General features: G+C 41.9%; 2 protein-coding genes across 5 annotated transcripts in view; one reads left to right on the top strand and one right to left on the bottom strand.

Annotated features, from left to right (window-relative positions):
- Window positions 1-3,671, top strand: part of si:ch73-335l21.1 (insulin receptor substrate 1-B) — a 48,370-nt gene extending 44,699 nt beyond the window's left edge. The window contains exon 4 of the mRNA XM_010737209.3: window positions 949-3,671. Within this exon, the coding sequence (XP_010735511.3) occupies window positions 949-956 (8 nt within the window). The 3' untranslated portion in view covers window positions 957-3,671. The remainder of the gene's footprint in view (window positions 1-948) is intronic.
- Window positions 3,672-9,839: 6,168 nt separating this feature from the next.
- Window positions 9,840-13,834, bottom strand: LOC109140827 (uncharacterized). Of its 4 annotated transcripts, XM_027287667.1 has the most exons (4): window positions 13,629-13,834; window positions 13,424-13,485; window positions 12,495-12,962; window positions 10,115-12,384 (listed from the first exon to the last, which is right to left on the bottom strand). In XM_027287667.1, exons 1-4 carry the CDS (start codon window positions 13,721-13,723, stop codon window positions 12,377-12,379), a joined length of 633 nt encoding a protein of 210 aa, XP_027143468.1. In that variant the 5' UTR covers window positions 13,724-13,834; the 3' UTR covers window positions 10,115-12,376. The 4 variants fall into 4 exon arrangements, with proteins under 4 accessions (XP_027143467.1, XP_019124358.2, XP_027143466.1 ...); XM_027287666.1 differs by lacking the exon at window positions 12,495-12,962 and having other exon boundaries at window positions 9,840-12,384; window positions 13,629-13,831; XM_019268813.2 differs by having other exon boundaries at window positions 9,840-12,962; window positions 13,629-13,831.
- Between the last annotated feature and the right edge of the window lie 549 nt (window positions 13,835-14,383).

A 14,383-nucleotide genomic window follows, 5' to 3' on the forward strand; every position in this document is an offset into this window, starting at 1 on the left:
ATGTGAGCTTGATTGGTTGTTTTGTCAGCCCTGTGATGAACTGGCGACTTGTCCAGGCTGTACCCCGTTTCTCGCCAAATGCCAGCCGAGACTGCGTACTGTGAGCTGCTGTAACAGGTGAATTTTCCTGATGTGGGATCAATAAAGTCTTATCTTATTTTATAGGAGTAAATCTTGCAGTCTTGGACAACTATTTTGAATGAACGACCAAAGATTTAACAATGCTTCGGCCTCTCAAAGGCGGGGTTAAATCACCGCGTTTGTGGCGTTGGTAAGGTGTGAGTTTGAGGGGGATCCAATCGTCACTGGATCGCTCGAACCACCATTTTTCCAGATTTCGCTCACGATCGTCAACCTTCACCTGGTTCATCCCCAAATCACCAGGTCCCTCATGAGAAACAGATGGCTGCTTGATGCCATGTCTATTCTCTCTACTCCGGAGCAGAATTATCATTATGTCTGCATTCCTGCTAATCCTATCAACTGTGCAAACAAGGCCAGGGGAAAAACTCAAGACTTTAAAATTCTAATTACACCTGTGTGCTCACGTGTCCGATGTGATGCGACAAACTGAAAATGCCAGAAAAACCTGACATGATTTCAGGATCTGCCCTTGTGCTGGCACACTTGACTCTCCGCCTGCAGCAATAGGTGTCCTCACTTTCTCCTTCCCCGCTGTTCCCTTTATCACTTTCTTCCTGTCTCGATCTGTGAGTCTTTTTCCAGCTTATTTGGCCGTATTGTTTATTCCTGTTGTTCGCTTTTGGGTCACGGCGTTCCTGGGCTGATAAGCAGACACCGATATCTTACATTAGATGTTATGATTGACCTGATAAGCGAGAAACACAGTATATACATGTCATAATATTTATTTCTTCTTCATATCTGAGTTATTGTTTATCCTGCGTCTAACCAAACCATTTCCTCTTTCTCTGTTTTTTCCTGCAGAGTGCTGATGTCACTGCGTCGTCCTTGGGGAAACAATCTCGTACCGCTCGGAGATCTTCAAAGAGCTCGGCCTGCTCCGTTTGGTGACGACAAATCGCATCGAGGGAGCAGCAGGATTGGACACGCCCCCCCCACACCCCACAACCCCGAAGCACTTTGACAGAAACTTGATGGAAAACTTAAAAAAATTAAATTTTTCCTTTGCTTTCATCTTGTTGGTTCGCAGAAACCAACGGGGATGTGTGCCAAATGACACTCTCGAAAAGCCATTTGCTGCTCTCATTCCTTGAGTGAAAGCCAATCAGAGAAGGGTACAAAAACAAAATGAGATTTTCAAGAGAAAAAACTCAAATCATTAAGAGTATAAAGGTGTATGAAAAGAAAACAAGTAGAGATATATATCAGCTCAAAAAGTGCCTCACTTTCAGATTGTAGCCATTTTACAAAGAACTTCAACTAACCGAAACTTTGGGTTATTTTTTTTGTGCTTGATTTGATGTAGTTACAACAACAAAAAAATACAACGCAGCAGAAGATTTAGATAAAGTAGGTAGCACTGGTGTTGAGCTTTCGCTGCGTTCATGTCATCTGGGACTTTATGACTTACATAGTGGATAGAGGGTTAAAAAATGACTGTGTATGACAAAAGTAGCCATGAAATCTGAGTTTATTTACTTGAACCCTGATTCCAGAAAAGTTGGAATGCTGTAAATCCATCCATCTAGCCATGTCCGTAACACCTCCAAAGGAAGAGGCCTTTCCAACTGTAAATAAAAATAAGAGAGTGCAATGATTTGCAAATAACGTTTCGACCTACAAGGTAAAAAAAAAAGTCTGTAGATCCTATGGTGCAAAACTGCCAAACCATGACAGTAAAAGACTCTGTAAAATCTGCAATGAAATATAAACCCTATACAGTTAAAAGGTCATATCTCATATCCTTTATTTGTATCATTTTAAGGGAATTCATACAGAATAAATTACTATTTTATATGAGAGACTGGTAATTTTACAGTAAAATACTGTAATATTAAGTGGCATATATTTCATATTTTCTTTTATTGTCACGGTTTGGCAGTTTTTAATCTACAGACATTTTAAGATGTGGACTAAAATGCCAAACTTGAACTTGAAATCAACAGTACTAATATTATTTTACTGTAATATTAGAAAGAATTATGGGTTCGCCCAGGGCGCAAATGTGGCCAGGACCGGCGCTGCACAAAGATGTTTGTTTTCCAAACTTTTAAGAACTACTTCTTTGGAATCAGGGTTGTACTTTGTTTGCAAGTCCAAGACATAAAAAGTAAAAGTAACATTCATAATTTGGACGTTTACGTGAATATTTACAAGTAACGAGACTAAATCTGACGTGACATGAACGCAGCGTCTTTGCCGACACTGATAGCGATAACGGTACTAGCACTCAGCCGGCCTTCCTGTCTACTGTGAGAAATATTAGCGTAGCTGCTGTTCGCGTTCTGCTCGTTTAAGACCTTTTAGGCTTTTATTCCGTCGACCCTGTTTTTGTTTTCTCTCGCTTTTTCTTCTTTCTTTTTCTTTTTTTAAACAGAGCCATACACCTAAAGTATTAAAACACACACAGGCTTGAAAACAAAAAGGCACTTGTAGCAGGGTGAAACTGTCGGCTAGGTCAGATTTAAGATATTATAGCATCGTCCCAGGATGTGAATTCTCCATCCTGCTGACTACAGCTCAGAACGAGACCCCTGATATAGAGCCAAGAAATCCCATTAGTGCTATTAGCTCCAGACACTTATGTCCCACTTAATCCCCGTCGTCTCAGGATGCTAAATAACACACGGTACATACAGTAGAGGATAGACACCCTATCAATAGCCATGTTAATGCTAGATTTGTAGCGGTCAAGACACTGCTTTTAGCACCAGAAAGGTCGTCGGTTTCTTATTTCGAGCTAATAAATGCTAATTTGTTCTCAGTTATTTTCTACGTTAAGGTACCAAACAATTTTACACTTTTTAAACTGGTTTAAATTCTACTTTTAAGACTTTCTTCTTTGTCTTTTTCCGCTTTGGCTCTTACTTTAATCTCCGCTATGCATCAGCACTTAAGTGCCTGTCTGTCCTTATGTTTATATATATATATATATATATATTTCTGTCTGTCTCTCTGCCCCGTCTTAGCAGCTAGCACTAATAGGGCTACCCCTAGCTGAATATATCGAGTCTATTTTTGTGTCTATTTTTGTCTCTTTTTGGCTGTACAGTTCTCATAAGATAACTCGTTTATGTTCGTTCGGTGTGACAATGTATCTATCAGATGACTTGACTGACAGCCATGAGCCCTAATCGGAGGAGTTTTTGGACTGTTTCTCTCTTTGCCGGTAATGGAGGACTTACTTGTCGCAGGGCCATCAGTGCCAAAACACAACAACAACAACATCAACAACAACAACAACAAAAAAAAAGACTAAGCTCCGACAGCACCTCAAGAAGCAACCTTCAAGCTCTCAAAAGTCTGGACGTATTGCTTTGTTTTTTGTTTTTAAAAAATGTAACCTTTCGTGTTTTTTTGTTTTTTTTTCCACCGTTGTTTTCTTTTGCAGCAGGAGGAGAGGGAGCTGTGACATATCTCGCCTCGCAGTCTGCTTTATGTGACTCTCGGAGATAAAGGTCATCGTGAAAGACTTGCGTACGCTTTAACCTTGAATCTTTTGCCTACGACTTTGACCAGAAAAAAAATGCATGAGGAGGAAGGAAAATGCCACCACGGAAGGGGAAGAGGGTAAAAAAAAAAAAAATGTCTAAACACATGTGCATCTATGTAGCTTCAAATTGTACTCATGTGGTTTTACTGCCTGGGAAGTTCATGAACTTTTTTTCCTTCTGGTCACATGACTCGAGCATAACAATGCAGCTTTATTATGAGCAGATTGGGATCTGTGGTTGGGATTGTGCTCTAAACGGCGGTTGCTAATGCAGAAAAAACAACATAAAACAATTGGACTTCGAACCAGATTCAGCACATGAATCTGTGCTTTCATGCAGACCTGCAGGCAAACATGTGATGATTAGTGGAAATGGGTTTTTTTCTTTGTTTTGTTTCTTTTTTGGAGATGTTCTCAGCAGTTTTTCCTCTTTGAAGGTACTAGCGCACAAACAGACTTGCTTTCAGTCCTGATAAAGCAAACATTATCATCCTGCCATTTTAGAGCCCGCTTTGAGCTCTGAGCATCTTTTTGTTCTTCTTACTTCGTCAAACTGCCTGCAGTCTGGAAAAACCTTTCCACCTCCGACTGCCCCCGTGACGAAGTGCTCCACGGTCACAGCCACACATGAATGAAAAGCTCAGACGACGGGTTCAAGAGTTTAAGGTGGCTGGTATGACTTCATTCATTTTAGCTGTTTAGTTTAAAGATGTGCAGGAAAGTTCTGCTGCTGTTCTGAATTGTTTTATCTCTTCCTCCTGTTCCCCTAAGGGATGGTACTGAATGGTAATGTTGTGAGATTTTTTTTTTTTTTTTTTGCCATTGATGTAGACAGTTTTACTTCTGTTGCTTGAGGATAAAAAAAAAAAGACTTAAAAGGATAAAAAAAAGGTCAAACAAGAAAATGATTTGTGGTTTCTTTTTGTTTCCTGCGAGTGGTGTGGCGTTAAAAAACAACAGCTGCTGATCTTCTGAGGGGAGGAAGAAGAAGAAGACTCTACGATTTACAGGCTGAGACAAGTGTGAACATCTGCATGAAATGCCACAGACGCGAGGCGGGCGGGCTCATGCCCCTCACACACACTCTACTCGCCGTCTTTGACTCACACACACACACACACACACTTGTAAAAGGCTGCGACCACAGCGCAGATGTCACACTGCAGTGTGGAAAAGCAGCTCTCTTGTTATCCGCGGAGCCTTTTTAGTCAGTCACCACTCCCATTGATAAGATCATTTGCGCTTCAAGTTGGCGGGTTTCCAGTGGAGTTAATCACTCGTCTTACTGGTAATTTGACCACCATGGTGTCTGCTGGGGTGAGCTCTCTCTCTCTGTCCTTATCTGATACCACCCTCTCACCCCACATTTAATTAAATAAGCTTTTTTAGGCCTTTTTCTGCTCTTATTGTTAACATGTATGATATCCTGTATCATCCTCATCCACAGATTGCCATGTAACCCAACCTGGACACCATAGGAATTAATAGAAATGAAGCCTCGTGATCGTCTCACTTCCCTCACTGAGTAAAATTAAGGTTAGCGTGGACGATAAAAAGCCTGAGGCTTAACTGAAACCTACACTGCCTCAACTTCTATTCATATATCTTAAACAAAGTGAGACCCGAGAGGATTTTTCAAGCCCTACTTCAGATTTGCTCCTGATTCAGTGGCTGACTTTGAGCATTATTAGTAAGACTGGTAGTTTTTCTTAAGAAAGTCAAAGTTTTTATGAATGAAAGTCAAGTTCCCACAGTTTAAGCTTTAACTCTGACATCAGAAAAACCCAAAATCTGACGCTCACACCCGTCACGGTTGTGTGGACAAACTCAGCAAGTCGGAAATGTAAAAGCTTGAGCATCAGGACAAGGAGAGAATGGGTACAGCTGCCATCTGGTTGTCGTGGCGACAGGCAGCGACAATACCCGTTGCAACATCTCCGGTCAAGAAGAGAGAGTGAAAGAGCAGCAGCAGCAGGAGGAGGAGGAGAAGGAGGAGGAGGTGGAGCAGGTGCTGGATGAGAGCCAAGAGAAGAGGACGCTGAGTTCAGTCACACAGAAGTGTCCTGAAGCTGGATCGAGGCCAACAGGTGGACCTGTTGTGTCTGAGTTGGAGGTTTAGTTTGGGGGGGTGTATTATCTCCTCAGTGTGAGTGTGTGAAACTGTATCTCTAACTGTTCAGTGTAAACACACCTACATGCACCTATTGGCACAGCAGCAGCTGCTGAAACAAACTCAATAACCTCACTTTACACACTGCAGTGTGGATACGGGAATACTTACCTAGTCTCGTGAATTAATGCAATACAAAAACAAAAACCTCAGCTCTGTGATAACAGGGCAAACTCCATCTATATGGCATTAGTTGTGGGAGTCCATGAGTAAGAATAAATATGTGTTCTGAGTTTGTCGGACCAAAGAAGAAAGTGTTATTAACCACCCAGACAAATCTGAATGATTAAAAACATCGACAAGTTTATGAAATTAGGTGTTAAAATCAGGTAAAAATTTGAAGTTTTTTCAGCTCCAGGACTGTGGGGGCGTGTCAGATGAGTTCAGAAAATGACATGACTAACTTTAAAATACTGGGGAAGATTAATTAATCTCTATCTCTCTGCTCAGGGTGGCCCCAGCGTGTCATCAAGCCACCCTTTAAGGACCGCCCACAAAATCCTGGACTGAAAACTGGTGAAAAACTCTTTTAACCCTTCAGTAATATATCATTTAAAGTCTTTTTACATGTTTTCAGCAACTATTTTTCAACATATTTAATGTATTTTGAAAGAAATTTCCTCTACACGATCTTTAAAGGACTGTATGAAAATTATTCTAGTGTTTCATTTAGTAGTTTTCCTCCCAATGTGCTGTAACAAAACCCTGTTACAGAGGAGTGGACCTTTTTGATGACCTTTCGGGTGATATAAATGTCCAGTCGGATGTATGTCTTGGCCTCTTTGACAGCGCTGCGAGTGCTATTTTTATGCCGTTTACATCATCGGTCCACTCCATACTACTGCTACATGTTAGCAACAATACAGGAAGTCTTCCTGTCTTTATGACTTCCTCCACGGCGCAGACCACAGGAAGCCCGCTGGATGTAGGACACGGAAATAGCTGTCGCTCCCATAGCAGATGTGGGAATGTTAATGTAGGCGCTATTCCATGCTCCTAAATTGCTTCCTTCCCGTCATTCACATGAATTCAAGTATTGGAGGTTATTGTGAGGTAAGATAGGGAGGGTGTGCAGTCGTTATGATATGAGATATGCGTAGGTTCAGATTTGTGTTTTTTCCCTGGCAGGTTGCCATGATACAGGTATTTTAGCTTAGGTAAATCTACTGTATTATGACTGAGCCAATAAAGCCTGAGATTACAGTCTGTACACTGTAAGATTCCTCCGTTAATCCTCCTAACTTTGCCCCCTTTTCCAGTCCCTCCATATAGCTTTTAGGGCAAAGTTAAACACTGCAGACTCAATGAAGTTCGTATACACACACAGTCACGGTCAAAGCCAAGTGGATCCGATGGCCATCCACCATCCACCATGTGGCATGTGAGAAAATCTGATCCACAGATGCCACAGACGATGAAACCATTTTCTAATGTATTCCCAGCTCCCTCTTTTCCTCTTCGCCGCCCCCTCTTTCACATAGTGTACTTAGCCAAACAAAAAGCCTTTCTCTGTCTTTCCCTCCCCTCCTCTTCCTCCCCTATCAGCTATAACGCTCACACACACACACTCTCTCTCTCTCTCTCTCTCTCTCTCTCTCTTCCTCCCCTCTCGCCTCATCTGCGAATGTTTGCCATGATTGTGGATTTGTCTCTATTACAGGCTGCATACGAAATTAGCTCTTGTCACTAGTCTGTTGCTGCTGCTGGTCTGAGAAAAAGGGGAGGTTGAAACCCGTAAAAAAAAAAAAGAAAAAGTGCCACATGGAGTGAGGGAGTGAGGGAGGGAAAATGAGAAGGAGGAGGAGGAGGAGGAAAGGAGTTGAGGAGGGCGTTTTGGGGGAGTGGTGGAGGGACTGTGAGGCCTCTGTGCTTTATTTTCCTTGAAAGCTCCCTGAAAACCGCAGACACATGGTACAGAATTCCCCTCACAGTAGGCGAAGGGGGGAGGCGGGCGGCTTTGCAAGAGAACACCACACTGTCTGTGATAAACACACACACACACACACACACACACACACAGAGGGAATATTATAGGCGAGTACACACACTTGGAAAAAGGAAGAGAGTGTGTGAACCAGACACTCAGCTTACACAAAACTTTGAAGGAGCCGGCTGGCCAACGCCTTGACATGCCTAAAAAACACCATATCACCTTAAATACTCTCTCAGCCCTATGGGAAAGCGGACGCTCACACTTTCCACGGTTATTGGTGTGGTGTTGGTGGTGGTGGTTGTGGTGGTGGTGAGGGGTGTTAATCCAATGTACAGTGTGTTTAACTTTGACTGGCAGGTCCCTCAAACCCTCCCACCCTCTCCTCACCATGGGGCCCCTTTGAGCTTGCTGATTGAGGGGCAAGAACTGGTATTTAGGTGGAGCTGGCTGACTGGGAAAAAAGCGAAGGGTCAGGTGGTGTGAATGGATCTGTTAGAGCCTGTGATGTGGGCTCGCTTGGTTTGATTGATAGGGGTGCAAGCGAAAACATCAATCCGGCCCTTAATTGGAAGCCTCTGTGAATATTCTGCACGTTAACGTCATCCTAAACTTGTTCTGTGAATCTCTTTTGCTTGTAGCCCAACAGGAGTACAACATCCAGGACTTGAGGTCACACGTGGGACAATAAAATGGATGAGTAACGCCATCTAGTGGAACATCTCCCCCTCCTGTAAACGCATACAATAGGTATAATTCAGTTGACATCAACAGTAAAGATTATAGCAGCATGGTTCATGTGATCACAGCTAACAAACAAATTCCCCAGCAGCTTGAGTTTCCATCATGTATCAGTAGGAACTGACCACATAATGACTTTCTTCAGTTACTCTTTGTGTTCTAATAATGGCTTGGCAAAGTCACAAAAAAGATTTTCTCACCAACAACAAAAAAAAAAAAAAGGGGAAGAACAAGTTTTTCCATCCCATCGTGTGTTAACCCAGAGACCAGCATGCTGAATCCCTCCATGTAAGCTCGAAAGAGGAGACGGAAAATCTGTGTCAGCACGCTGAATAGCTGCTGCCTTCCTGGAAAAATGAGGACACAAGGAATGGGAATACAATCATTTTTTTTAAAAAAGCCTCAAGTACGACCTTCCTTCGTTGTTTTTACCCCCTGATCTTCATACTTGACATTACATTATGCAAATCTTTTGCCAAATGAGGCAAAAGTTATACTCAGAAATCCACGTTTGACCTCTTGTACTGATTTTCCACTCAGAGAGAGATTTCTCCTACAGGAAGAGTCACGATGTAATTTAATAAAAGTGCGGCTTTACCAGACGATGATTTACAGTATGTAGTATTTTCAAATAGACCAGCATTTTCTTGTAATGTTCCAGAGAAGTGGTTTTTACCCGCAATGAATGAAACAGTAGGAATCCTAGAAATCCCAGCAAAGCCGATAAACGTTTATTGCTGCAAACAAGTGTGTGATCTGATAATGATTGGGATTATTTTCATGATTAACTAATGTGCTTATTATTTTACCCACTTAACTGCAAAGCATAAACGTCCAACATATCTTCAAATGTTTTATATTGTCCCACAAACAGTCAAAAATTCAGTTATACTGAGTTTGTTTCTCGCATTCAAGAAGGCGTGTTTGGTATTTTGGCAGTAATAGCTGCTGTTTAATTTGCTGTCGATCAAATAATTGTTTGGCTCTAATAAACTCTGGATTATTAAATACGACAGTCCTGCATTAACAGTTGGCCAGCATTTCAAAGCTATTGTAACTGTAATAAGATTTTTTATTCATATCATCATCATATGTACAGTTGTTCTTGCTCTTGTGTCCACAGTTTGATGTTTTGGTTAAATACCTCTCATGTAAAATGAGAAGACCACTCTCCTTATTGTTGTGAACATGTAACTAGCCGGCAAGTGCTTGTTCATTATGGGAACTGTCTCTGTAATTAATAATATATAGAGCACAGTCTAGACCTGCTCTGTATGGAAAGTGTCAAGAGGAAATTTAATTGAAAGTAAATTAATTAAATCCACCTGCCGGCACCTCTAAAACTTGCTAATTTAAACATTATATCTCATTCACTTTTTAAACTAAGCAGAACAGTAAAAAAAAAAAAATCTTTTACCAGTCAGTTATATGGCTCTCTCCAAAGTCAACAAATCTGCGTACCAGCAGCTCTAAATCTGATTAATTTAATTCGTACAAAAACAGAAGATAAAACATGTTTTCCTGGCCTTTTCTTGGCTACGAGATGCTACTTACTGATCCCAAAATGTGAAACTACTCCTGTGAACCGATTACAACCAAGACTAAGTGTTCTTTTCACAGCAACGGGTGAGATTCGTAAAAAAACATCCATTAATTCAGTCACTTAGCTGTTGTTATGCTTTTATTGCACTTGTTCCAACCATATCACAAGTTTCATTTGTCAGCATGGGCCAGTTTCATTGACTTGAACGACATATTCCCTGTTGATATCCGTAGATAATCTAGCTCTAACAAATCATCACTACCTCCCTGACTTTTTGTTGTATCAGCTGAGAAAACATCTGGCACATTAAACCCCCCACTTCCACTTCCTTCACTGTCCAGGAATAAATCTGATGTTTTCAAGTCAACTCCTTTAACACTGCTGAAATCTTCTCCCTCATCTTCGGGACTTTTGCTCATGTTGTATCTGCTCTGCACAGCGTTCTCAAGGGTCCAATAACCCGCCCTGTCTTCTTGCTCGGTTGCAGCTGTAGCGTTTGGAAAATAATCCTTATCAGTCTGTGTGATTGGTGTCTGGGTTGTAACTCTGACACCCGTGAACGAAGCACTTCCAAGAATATCGGCGTAGGTGACAGCTTTGACTCTGGCGGGCCTCTTGGGCAGCCTGACAATGGCTACGTTTTTAGTATAATTGGTCAAGGAGGTTGATTCATTAAACCGTTCTCCATTGGTGTGTTTTCCTTTCACACATTTGCCTCTCACCATGCTGCTGGTGGAAAGACCAAACAAGCTCGCCTTCTGTTCAACAGGTTTGGTTTTGTTGGGTGGTCTTGGTTCAACTTTGAGGTTGCCTGCTGATCTGAGATAAGCCGAGGAGATTGTGTGACTTGCAGATGTTTTACTTGGATTTTGTTCTTTGTACATCCACTGTGTTTCGTTAGTAGCATTTCCACTTCTCTTCTGAACAGGTTGAAAGCCCAGTAGAGTATAGATTTTGCGGTTCTTTTTATGTTCGTCAGATGTAAATCCGGTGGCTGCTTCAGTACTTCCTGCGGTTTTTAAAAGGGGTTGAAGGTCTTCGCTGCTTAGTTCATTTACATTGCTGCTACTTGACTCTGTTTTATTGTACCACCTGTGAATCCTGCTGCTTTCTGGTTGCCAGCTTCTCAATTTAAAACCTTCAAAACCTTGCTGGATTTTGGCAGACATATTTGGTTCACTAACTAAAGGTTTGGCTCCCTCGAGTGGTCGAGTGCCAAATCCTTTGAGACCGTATATTCTCCTGTAGATTCTGAACGGTCTGCGATCTGGTTTCTTGTCCATGCTGGCATCACTTTCAGGTAGCAGAGGCCAGGCTTCCTTAAATCCCATTGTGGACGGCCTTGGAGTAATCATAGTTTGGGTGACATCTACAGTGGCAGGAGAAAGTGAGGAATAATCTGTGGGTGTCCTCTCAAGTTTTGCTGGTGTTGTGGATGCTTCTCTATGGCCAAAGCTATATTTTGCTGACAAAGAAGGGTATACATTTGCGATTTTAAACTTTCCTTTGTCAAAGCTGTATCGCCGGGAGATGTTTTTTTCATTAGAGCCACTGGTGGAGGGAAAGGATGGCTCCTTTACAGCTTTCCACGTAGGATTTTTAAACCCTCTGAAGCCGTAGATGCTTTTTGTGGTTCGTAAAGGTTTGTAAGCATGCACTGATCCTCTTGTGGTTGTGTTAACAAGGCTATTTACTACAGATTTATCACTGCCAGTGGCAAAGCTACCCTGGAAATCTGCATGAAGTGTAGGGACAAAACTTTCCATGGTTTTGTCTGGCCCTGGAGCAGGAGTTTCTGCTGAGGTGCGTTGATATTTGGTCTTTGCACCATACTGGGCCACATTAGCGTTAGGATACAGTGGATTGGCATTATCAGAGAAACGTTGCACTTCCTTGGTGGGCTCTTTTCTCTGTGGTTGTTGAAAATTTGAAGAAAACCTGCTGTAAACTTTGGAGAGTTTGTGTGGTGTTGTGGAAAAAGCACCAGATCCCTCATCAGGGACTGTGTTAACTGTGTCACGTCCACTAGAAGAGGCCTGGGAGTCCTTGAACAGATACGACTGGACCTTTTTGTGTCTTGGTATTTCACTGTTACTCACAGAGTCCAACCCGCGGGAGAAGTCTGTGATGGATTGTGTCAGTTTTCTTGAGCTTGGATGGTGTTTAATAGCAGAATAGGCGTCTGGGCTGACACTGATTGATGGTGCATGGGGGGCAGTTTGACTTGTGAAGCCGAAAAATTTGCTTGATTGAATCCCACTAGATGTACTCCATGGCCCGGGTGCAGCAAGCTCATTTATCTCTTTATAGCCGCTGTAATGCCCACTTGAAGTTGGCAGTGAAGTACTCCAATGTCTACCCGTCTGGGATGAAAAGAGAGAAGAGTCAGAGGGTTGCCAAACAGTTTCATCTTTAGCCCCCATTGGGGAGACATTTCTCAGATTGTTTTCTTGGTTGTAGGATTTCTGAGCACCTTTGAGGCCCCAGACATACTGAGGACTAGAGCTCTGATGAACAGGAACAACAGCTTCTTTGTAAGATGATTTTCTAATGAAGACGGGGTATGAATCATAGGGATTTCCACTTTGGGAAACTTCATGAGAGGGAGGGTGATCATTTACGCTTGATTGCCATCTCTCAAAACTGCTTGCTGGCCTCACTCCATTCTGTGTCGTCATTGCTGCTTGGTGCGGTTTGTTATCTGGGATGTTTTGATGGTAACTTAAGCTACGTCCTGTAAACTGCAGAGGGTTTGATTGATCGTTAATGATTGACAGAGGTTCTCTATAATTCTTGCTGGTTTCTATATTGGTGCCTGTTTGGAGTCCAGTTTCGGTTGATAAGAGACCAGCGTAGAGGGGATGACGTTGTTGTGGCGTATACAATTGTCTCAGGACTTTGAGCTTCACTTCAGTGTCCATGTGGGTTGTTATGGGACTTTCTATAGGTGGAAAAGAAGGTGACATAAGAATTTATTTAATATTTATATGACACTATAAAAACACCAGAATAAAAGGCTTATCTTTGGTAGACCCTTTTGATATTTTAAGCACATTTTATGCCCTCATTTAAGTTAAACATAACCTGAAATGACTGCCTCAAGATCAAATACATTTTCCAGATTTGTTTGCATAAGTTGCTATAAATCTTTTTTGTCACGTTGCCAAGAGAAATCTGAATCCTGGTTTGCTAAAACGTGCCTGAGAAAACATCTTTTCCCGCTTTTGTTTAAATAATAACCTGCCTCTATAAGGAAACAAATATGTCAGCATCCATCTAACCCAATCAGCCAACACATCCCTCATGACATGTTTCAGAGAGCCATTAAGATGAGCATTAGCTCAGTGAAAACTGCAGACGTCGTGATATCGGCCTGACAGATACTGGCCTGTTTGCCCTCACCTCTTGCAGCATCTGAACACATGATAAACGACATGACAGCTGCACAGACCAGCACAAAGAGTCTGCAGAGACACACAGAAAAAGACACACTCACTGGAGTATTGTATTTATGGGAATCATAATACTGTCAATCAAAAATAATCACCAACCCTTTTTTGAATTTTATGACTACATGTGCAAAACGCCTGTAAAATGTGATATTTACCTTGAGTTTTCTAACATGATGGACAGCTTCCTCCCAAGTTTGTGCGGCTGACAAAAAAATAGACCGTAAAAAGAAGTTGTAGTAGTGCTGTCCATGTGTTTTACTTGTCAAACAATTGAGTCATCCAGCTTTGACGGTCTGCTGCTGGTAGTGAGTCTGATTTGAGGCAATGCTGTTCACCTGGCCTCGAGCAAGCCACTTCCTGTCTGCCAAAGGTGTTTTTTCCTAATTTAGCTCATTTTATACAGAACATTATAATTTCTTTACATGTTTGAGCTTGGGGTGACTGTGGCTCAGGAGGTAGAGTGGGTTGTCCACTAATCAGATGATCTGTGGTTCAATTCCCACGTTCTCCAGTCTTAAGTATCCTCAAGCAAGATACTGATCCTCAAATCAATGATTAGCTCCCAAAAACTGAGCAATTGAGTAGTCATCTTGCCATCTGTGTATGAATATATGGGTGGAAGAGATATGTAAAAGTGTCTTGAGTGGTTATAAGAGTAGAAAAGTGGCATACACACAGTTTTGCCTTTGAATGTGAGAATACTTTTGTGCCCTATTTGAAGGTCTGCTTTTAGTTTGCCTTAGACTTGATGCAACGTGTTATTTTGACTGTGTTTATGCACACACACACTCACACACACAGCTAAGCCATTGTTTTTGGGGGGGGGGGGGATTTTTTTTGTTAAATAACACACACATGGACTCACTCAAACTCCAACCCAAAAGTTCAACATGCAGCCACAGGAAGCTTC

This window comes from Larimichthys crocea, chromosome XIV (genome assembly GCF_000972845.2).
Source record: "Larimichthys crocea isolate SSNF chromosome XIV, L_crocea_2.0, whole genome shotgun sequence".
Classification (NCBI taxonomy): domain Eukaryota; kingdom Metazoa; phylum Chordata; class Actinopteri; family Sciaenidae; genus Larimichthys; species Larimichthys crocea.